This window comes from Salvelinus alpinus, chromosome 27 (genome assembly GCF_045679555.1).
Source record: "Salvelinus alpinus chromosome 27, SLU_Salpinus.1, whole genome shotgun sequence".
Lineage (NCBI taxonomy): Eukaryota > Metazoa > Chordata > Actinopteri > Salmoniformes > Salmonidae > Salvelinus > Salvelinus alpinus.
In genome coordinates, this window is record NC_092112.1 from 22348863 (window position 1) to 22358443 (window position 9581).

General features: G+C 42.0%; 1 protein-coding gene across 1 annotated transcript; it reads left to right on the forward strand.

The window, feature by feature from the left end:
- The first annotated feature begins 154 nt into the window (after positions 1-154).
- LOC139556176 (cilia- and flagella-associated protein 206-like) lies at positions 155-4457 on the forward strand. The gene is made up of 12 exons (XM_071369766.1): positions 155-321; positions 429-512; positions 616-706; positions 842-1030; positions 1226-1384; positions 1493-1707; positions 1836-1955; positions 2190-2385; positions 2605-2745; positions 2914-3107; positions 3899-4042; positions 4187-4457. The coding sequence occupies exons 1-12, from the start codon at positions 214-216 to the stop codon at positions 4412-4414; spliced, it is 1869 nt and encodes a 622-aa protein (XP_071225867.1). The 5' UTR covers positions 155-213; the 3' UTR covers positions 4415-4457.
- The last annotated feature ends 5124 nt before the right edge of the window (positions 4458-9581 follow it).

A 9581-nucleotide genomic window follows, 5' to 3' on the forward strand; every position in this document is an offset into this window, starting at 1 on the left:
TCTGACTGTTGCATGTTTCCATTACATCCTCCATAAATTATCTGCAAAGTAATAACACTGAGTAAATGAAGATTCACCAGTCAATGTGCATTACAAACTAGGCATACTACTGTTACATCCTGTGGCAGTGTTTCATTGGTTACCATGGCAACCGGCGGGGAACCAGGACGCTGTGGAGCATTTGCATGATCTCCGTAACTTTCAAGCTAAAACATGTCTCCTGCTCAAGCAGAAAGTGTGATAAAAAACATAATTCGAGAAATCGCCCAAGAATGTGACGGAAAAGGGCATGCTGTGTCCGAAACATTAGTAGCTTTCATGGTAGGTACCTGGTTTACTAATTAGTAACGTGGCAAGCGTTTGGTAACTAGCCGTGTGTGGTAATGTGTCGGTGTTTAACGTTGTCTAATCAATGATTTTCCTATTAGGTAAAAGCTGTTGTGTTGGACTCACGAAATCTATTTAACGTCGATCGGACTCTTACCAAGCAAGATGTTAGAAAACTTGTGGAAGTAAGTGCATTTAATTAAAACCAAGACCCTGTCCCCGGTTTGGCTGGTAGCATGCCTGAGATCTTTGCGCAATGGGCTCAACGTCCGTGTTATTCCTTTGCAGTTGTGTGTGGATAAACTCATGGACCAGGGGAGCCCTGCCCTTGACACAATCAAGATGCAAGTCTACTTCGACATGAATTACACATCTCGACGTATGTGGGTGCTTTAAAATGCTCAAAGAATGCATTAACAATTTATGATGTATAAGGCGTACTAACTAAACCCTAGCTGTTGGGACATGTGTAACATCTAAGGGCATGGGATACTGGTCTTGTTTTGTGTCCCAGGTGAGTTCATTGAGGAGCACCAGCGGGTACTACAGTCAAGGCTAGTCCCAGTGAGTCGAGAAATCACTGACAGCCGAGTGAAAACACGTGAGGATCTGGAGGGCCTTTACCATAAGATTGTCAGCTATGTTCTGCTGCGCTCGGGCCTGGGTTCTTCCACAGACATCACCACAGTGCGAGAGGCTACAGGTAATCATAAGGACTATTTTATTGTAATTTGTACCACCTGTTAAGAATCACTATTCACAAAGATGGGAAAGGAAATGGTCAATTGTAATTACACTGTCCATCGAAGTGAGTTTTTAAAATGTGGAAATCATCACGTTTTCCAGCATTGATCAGTTTGTTCCTATTTTGCTCACAACTGACTGTGGTGTTTTGCAGCTGCCTTACAGAGCGTCTTTCCCCAGTCAGAGCTGGGGACCTTCATGTCCCTCATCAAGAAGGACAAGGAGCAACAGCTCAACGACCTCAGCATGATTGTGACTGGCATCCGTCTCTTCAACAAAGACAGCAGGAAAGGAGGAGAGGGCATAGACGACTGTAAGTTCCAAAACATCACATTTATCTTTTTTGATAGACCTTGATAACTGAAACAATTTCTCAGAGCTCCAAATGTGTATTTCAATTTTGTCCTCAACTTCCATTTAGTGCCAGCTATTCTGAATGAAGCCATTCCATCCACCAGTAAAGACATTGAATGGGAGCTGGAGCTTTCTCAGAGTTTGGCCTGGCAGTACACATCCTGGCTGGAGAGGCTCCTGGACCCTGAGGTTGAGACCAGAGAATGTATTGTTCCTCTGGATATGCTTAAACAGGCTCTCTATAATGTACGACAACATGAAGCCTTTCTCAAAGTTATTTTGGTGAGTTAGCTAGAAGGTGATGGGCGTCATGACTTCAAGTCAGTACATGAAATTGTCGCAATGAGCAGTTCAAGAGTATTGTGTTGCATAATAATTTTACCCATTATTCTGATTAAAATCCTCACCAGGCAGATGTCATTCTATGTGCAAAGCAAGTTGAAACCCTACAGACTGAACTAGCGACACGTATGAAGCTTTTGAGGGTCACCGTACATTCAAAGACTGCAGTACCCACTGCACAGGTTTTTGTAAGTACAGTATCTTGTGTATATATATATATGTGTATGTATTTGAGTTGTTTTGTTTTGTTATGGGGCGGTTTCCCGGACACAGATTAAACCTAGTCCTAGACTCAAAAGCTAACTCGATGGAGAATCTCCATTTAGAAAGTGCTTTTTAGTCCAGGACTAGGCTTAACCTGTGTCTAGAAAAAGGGCCTTTCAATGTCTAAGCCTCAACTCATGTACTATGTATCCTTCCAGCCCCATTTCACAGCTCTGGCAAAGTTCTGGTCAGGTCTTCAAGATGAGATGGTGCTGTTGAGCATCCTCAGTAACATAATGGAGAACCTGCAGCCCTTTCTGGCTGCTCAGTCCCAGCTCTTCCCTGATGGTCAGTTGGAGGACATACTGGGGTCGGAGATCAAGAAGTACGAGCAGAGAATGAAGGAGTCTTCAGGTAAGTACTCTGGGTGCATCCGAAATGGTATACTATTTCCTATGGGGCCTGGTATAAAGTAGTGCACTACTTAGGGAATAGGGTGCTATTTGGGACGTAGCCTGTGTTTATACCGCCACAGTAAAGCACTGCATTTCCTACATCTCTATCATTGGCTAATGGTTTTACATGTTTAATTTGTAGTAGATAAATTGTTTTGTTTGCTATTCACCTTGTCAGAAAACCGTATTGACCCCTATGAGATCAAAACACAAGAGTGGCTCTTGCCTGAGACAACCGCCAACTTTGACAAATTACCACTGCAGTACAATGGAATTTGTGGTTACACACTTGTGAAGAAGGATGGGCTTTTACTGCCAGGTATGTGGAGTTTTGAACGTGGCAATTGTATACGTTGTTATGTTGTTGTACAACTAATGTTCATTTCCCCCTTATTGAAAATATTCACCAGAACTGATGTATTATGCCAACTTGTCTTTTTCTAACTGAACATCCCAATGCTGCATGTAAAATAGACTGTTGTTTCAGGCAACCCAAGCATAGGAGTCCTGAAACATAGGGAGAAATACTATGTTTTCAGCTCCAAGGAGGCAGCTTTAAGATTTGGATCCAAGCCAGATGAGTACATTGCCCATGTGGCAGAGAAAGCAAAGCAGTCCCCTGAGCTTATTCAGCTCCTCCAACTCCACCAACAGTTTGCCTGTGTCACTCCATATCCTGAGGTACAGTGCCTTCGGGAAGTATTCAGACCCCCTGACTTTTTCAACATTTTGTTACGTTACAGCCTTATTCTAAAATGGATTAAATAAAAACCCTTAGCAATCTACACACACTACCACATATTGACAAAGCAAAAACAGGTTTTTAGAAAAGTGAGCAAATCTATAAAAAAACAGAAATACCTTATACGTAAGTATTCAGACACTTTGCTTTGAGACTCAAAATTTAGCTGAGGTGCATGCTGTTTCCATTGGTCATCCTTGAGATGTTTCTACAACTTGATTTGAGTCCACCTGTGGTAAATTCAATTGATTGGACATGATTTGGAAAGGCACACACCTGTCTATGTAAGGCCCCACAGTTGACAGTGCATGTCAGAGCAAAAACCAAGCCATGGGGTTGAAGGAATTGTCCGTAGAGCTCCGAGACAGGATTGTGTCGAGGCACAGATCTGGGGAGGGGTACCAAAACATTTCTGTAGCATTGAAGGTCCCCAAGAACACAGTGGCCTCCATCATTCTTAAATGGAAGAAGTTTGGAACCACCAAGACTCTTCCTAGAGCTGGCCGCCCAGCCAAACTGACCAATCGGGGGAGAAGGGCTTTGGTCAGGGAGGTGACCAAGAACCCGATGGTCACTCTGACAGAGCTCCAGACTTCCTCTGGAAGAAGTCTAGGGGTCTGAATACTTTCCGAAGGCACTATGTTCACTAAGTCATAATTCTTCCATAGCATCTTCAGAACTTGCAGTAATATTTTTTTACCCACAGTTCACTTCAATTTTGTCTCTGTAGATGCAGTCAGGGGAGAGACTGTTGGTAAAACCCATTACAAAGTGTGACAGCAGCACTCAGACAGACACTCATTTGTTGGAGACCAACATTGTGAAGTCATACGAGTGGAATGAGTGGGAGCTGAGGAGAAAAGCAATCAAATTGGTATGTGATTTTAATTGACTCTTGAGTGTACTGTTTCATTTTATCAGTGGTAGGTTTACCATGGTCTTCTTGCATGGATATTTTTTATTCAAGAAGGTTACATTTTATGTTCCACCTTTGGTAATGGGCATGTTGTTTTTTCAGGCCAATCTTCGTAGTAAAATGACCCACTCAATGCAGACTAATCTAAGTCACATGAGGAGGGATAACGTCACCCAAACCTACCTCCTCGAAGATGTTGCATGCCAGAGCAAGAGGGATGGCAATAGCAATGTCCCCAAGCCTCAGGTGTACCTGGCTGGTCTTCGAGGAGGGAAAACCGAGACTACACATATGATAAAAACAAACTTGACCAGATCAGTAAGTGAATAACTGTTATATCTTCAAGCAATAAAGATAACTTTGGAAGTTGGAAGTGCCAGTCTATTTGTTTTTAAAAATTGTTGGGCTCATTGGCCTGGGGGGGTTACTGCCCACAGAAAATTGTTGTATGCCAGTAAAAGAAACTGGTCATATTGTTTGGACTGAGGAAGGATAACATAGAGGGTTACACTTGGTCAAAACAGTGTCTGCCAAAACTGTCCACATAACCGACTGTAGGAGCAGGCATGTGCACAAGACACACAGCCTGTCATAGGCAAAGTTCGAGGGGTATGACCTCCGGTGGCACGGCGTACTCCGACTTGAAAACAAGTACACCCAAAACCCCCCGCTCCTCATTACATCCTGGGAGAATGTTGCAGGAGCTGTCATTAGCTAGCACATTCACAGTGACGAAAACTATAGTATCCAGCTGCAGCTCTGAATGTCTTAATTCCATCAGTTTGCTTTGACCCGTTCAGTATTATATATTACGGTTGAATGTTTCAGTATTGTATGTCATGTTTGATTACATTAGCCTGCCAATGGAATAGTGGTCGTACAATATGAATTATAGGACGTACAGTATCTTACATAATGTTTGCACCAGTAGGATTTGACCTGTTTAGTATTATATATTATGGTTGAATGCTTTAGTATGATATATATTACGTCAGGTTGCATTACATTAGCCTTATTCTATTGATAGCCTATCAATGGAATAGCAGTCGTACATTATAATACGAATTTTAGGACGTACATTATCCTACTTCTTGATTTCAACCATACAAATGCTTAGAACGAATTATGTATGATGTGTATAGTAGTTAAACAACAATCTAGAGTCATTTCTGCATGTTGGAGAGTTTGTCAGACCTCCATTAAGGTGTTTTAAATGCCAAAGAATGGGACTTGTAGCGGCTCTGCAAAGGGAAGAAAATATGTGCCAAGTGTGGAGGGGAACAAGATTATGGGGGAGGGGGTGGATGGATGGAGGCCGGGTACAGAGAGGCCCAAAGATATAAAATCACTCATAATGTATCTTATGCAGAGGCTGCAGGGCAGATTGGATTCAAATCAAATGTATTTATAAAGCCCTTCTTACATCAGCTGATATCTCAAAGTGCTGTACAGAAACCCAGCCTAAAACCCCAACAGCAAGCAATGCAGGTGTAGAAGCACGGTGGCTAGGAAAAACTCCCTAGAAAGGCCAAAACCTAGGAAGAAACCTAGAAGAACCAGGCTATGAGGGGTGGCCAGTCCTCTTCTGGCTGTGCCGGGTGGAGATTATAACAGAACATGGCCAAGATGTTCAAATGTTCATAAATGACCAGCATGGTCAAATAATAGTAATCACAGTGAACAGGTCAGGGTTCCATAGCCGCAGGCAGAACAGTTGAAACTGGAGCAGCAGCACGGCCAGGTGGACTGGGGACAACAAGGAGTCATGCCAGGTAGTCCTGAGGCATGGTCCTACGGCTTAGGTCCTCCAAAAGAGAGAATTAGAGAGAGCATACTTAATTCACACAGGACACCGGCTAAGACAGGAGAAATACTCCAGATATAACCTTAGCACCCGAGACAAACTACTGCAGCATAAGTACTGGAGGCTGAGACAGGAGGGGTCAGGAGACACTGTGGCCCCGTCCGATGATACCCCCGGACAGGGCCAAACAGGCAGGATATAACCCCACCCACTTTGCCAAAGCACAGCCCACACACCACTAGAGGAATATCTTCAACCACCAATTTACCATCCTGAGACAAGGCTGAGTATAGCCCACAAAGATCTCCGCCACGGCACAACCCAAGGGGGGCGCCAACCCAGACAGGAAGACCACGTCGGTGACTCAACCCACTCAAGTGACGCACCCCTCCTAGGGACGGCATGGAAAAGCACCAGTAAGCCAGTGACTCAGCCCCTGTAATAGGGTTAGAGGCAGAGAATCCCAGTGGAGAGAGGGGAAACGGCCAGGCAGAGACAGCAAGGGCGGTTCGTTGCTCCAGTGCCTTTCAGTTCACCTTCACACTCCTGGGCCAGACTACACTCAATCATAGGACCTACTGAAGAGATGAGTCTTCAATAAAGACTTAAAGGTTGAGACCGAGTCTGCGTCTCTCACATGGGTAGGCAGACCATTCCATAAAAATGGAGCTCTATAGGAGAAAGCCCTGCCTCCAGCTGTTTTGCTTAGAAATTCTAGGGACAATTAGGAGGCCTGCGTCTTGTGACCGTAGCGCGTACGTGTAGGTATGTACGGCAGGACCAAATCGGAGCAAGCCCATGTAATGCTTTGTAGGTTAGCAGTAAAACCTTGAAATCAGCCCTTGCCTTAACAGGAATCCAGTGTAGAGAGGCTAGCACTGGAGTAATATGGTCAAATTTTATGGTTCTAGTCAGGATTCTAGCAGCCGTATTTAGCACTAACTGAAGTTTATTTCGTGCTTTAGCCGGAAAGTAGAGCATTGCAGTAATCTAACCTAGAAGTAACAAAAGCATGGATACATTTTTCTGCATAATTTTTGGACAGAACATTTCAGATTTTTGCAATGTTATGTAAATGGAAAAAAGCTGTCCTTGAAATAGTCTTGATATGTTTGTCAAAAGAGAGATCAGTGTCCAGAGTAACGCCAAGGTCCTTCACAGTTTTATTTGAGACGACTGTACAGCCATCAAGATTAATTGTCAGATTCAACAGAAGATCTCTTTGTTTCTTGGGACCTAGAACAAGCATCTCTGTTTTGTCCGAGTTTAAAAGTAGAAAGTTTGCAGCCATCCACTTCCTTATGTCTGAAACACAGGCTTCCAGCGAGGGCAATTTTGGGGCTTCACCATGTTTCATTGAAATGTACAGCTGTGTGTCATCCGCATAGCAGTGAATGTTAACATTATGTTTTCGAATGACATCCCCAAGAGATAAAATATATAGTGAAAACAATAGTGGTCCTAAAACGGAACCTTGAGGAACACTGAAATTTACAGTTGATTTGTCAGAGGACAAACCATTCACAGAGACAAACTGATATCTTTCCGACGGATAAGATCTAAACCAGGCAGAATGATGGAGATGATAGGGTCAGTCCTGGAATAAGTGTACCTACTGTAGGAAATGTTGCACATCTTGGCACTGGGATTTTTGCCCATTCTTCAAGGCAAAACTGGGTTTTGCTGGTGTACAAATTCTCAATTGGATTGAGGTCTGGGCTTTGACTAGGCCATTCCAAGACATTTACATGTTTCCCCTTAAACCACTCAAGTGTTGCTTTAGCAGTATGCTTAGGGAGACTGTCCCAGTCTCAAATCTCTGGAAGACTGAAACGGGTTTCCTTCAAGAATTTTCCTGTATTTAGCGCCATCCATCATTCCTTCAATTCTGACAAGTTTTCCAGTCCCTTCCGATGAAAAACATCCCCACAGCATGATGCTGCCACCACCACCATGCTTCACTGTGGGGATGGTGTTCTTGGGGTGATGAGGTGTTGGGTTTGCGCCAGACATAGCGTTATCCTTGATGGCCAAAAAGTAATATATAGATATATATATATAGATCTCATATGAGATCATGTGACACTTAGATTGGGGCGGCAGGGTAGCCTAGTGGTTAGAGCGTTGGACTAGTAACTGAAAGGTTGCAAGTTCAAATCCCCGAGCTGACAAGGTACAAATCTGTCATTTTGCCCCTGAACAGGCAGTTAACGCACTGTTCCAAGGCCGTCATTGAAAATAAGAATTTGTTCTTAACTGACTTGCCTAGTTAAATAAAGGTCAAATTAAAAAAAGATTGCATACAGGTGGACTTTATTTAACTAATTATGTGACTTCTGAAGGTAATTGGTTGCACCAGATTTTATTTAGGAGGTGAATACATATGCCCCCACCACTTTTCCTGGGTGGGTTTTTTCAGATTTTTTTTAAACAAGTTTATTTTATTTTTTTCACTTCACCAATTTGGACTATTTTGTCTATATCCATTACATGAAATACAAATCAAAATCCATTTAAATTACAGGTTGTAACGTAACAAAATAGGAAAAATGCGAAAGGGGATGAATACTTTTGCAAGGCACTGTAGATGCTAATGGTACTATTGTTGAAGATATGATGGAAACAAGAGCATTAATATGTCTTAACGATGGGATGTTAGAGGGGTTACATACTGCCTGGACCTCACAATGGCTTCTAACTATTACATCTATGTGTGAATGGAATGTAATGAATGATTCTACTGTTGGAAGTGATCATTTCTTGATTTCGTGTACCATGAACTGTGATGTACTATTCCAGATAGAGTACCCTTCAGAAGATGGGGCTTTCATAAAGCAGGCTGGGACAAGTTTGGTGATCATTGCTTAAAGTCTGTTGGACAGTTGTCTTTAGAGAGGCCGGTTGCTGTATGTGCTGCCTCTGTGACCTCTGAGTTTGAGTGCTGCAAATTTATATGTACCAATGTGTGAAGTGGGTGAGAAAGGGAAGGTGGTTCCTTTGTGGACTGAAGAGTTTTTTTTTTCATAATTTCATAATTTCATAATTCCTTTATGTACTCATTAATTAAAATCAATCTGTCTATTTCTAAGAATTTGTAAGATACTTATTAACATAAAATAGACAGAGTACAGTCTTATTAAAATTAGATAATAGTATTTATTCTCGCAGCACGGTCCCATTTAACCATAAACAACAGTTTATATACAAAATATGACGTCATTGGTTACAGAATAAAGCTCCTCTTGACCAAGATAAAACAGGTTTGAAAGTTCATTCCAACTCACCAGCGCACACACATGACACACAATATCATTTATTCTCCTGAAGGCTCACTATATTTATTACCACTTTAGCAAACAACTCAAGATAATGTAAGACCTAAAAAGTTACTCACTGCCTTATCTAAACATCTCAGGGCTAAGTTGGGTCAGTTCAACCATAGTTTAAACATCCTTTTTGTTTACTTTATAACCCACAGCACAAACCTCTCTAACTAAGTTGGAATGGTGTTTATTATGTTTTAATTACTCCTTGTTCATACTACATAATCCCTTCCTTATGAATTAACATTATTAATCAGATATAATAATACAGGATTAGAGTTTAAATTAGTTATAGTTTTATCTAAATGTAGAAATTGTTTAGTCATTATTCATAAAATTCCTAACGAGTGCACTGCGACTATTCAATAAA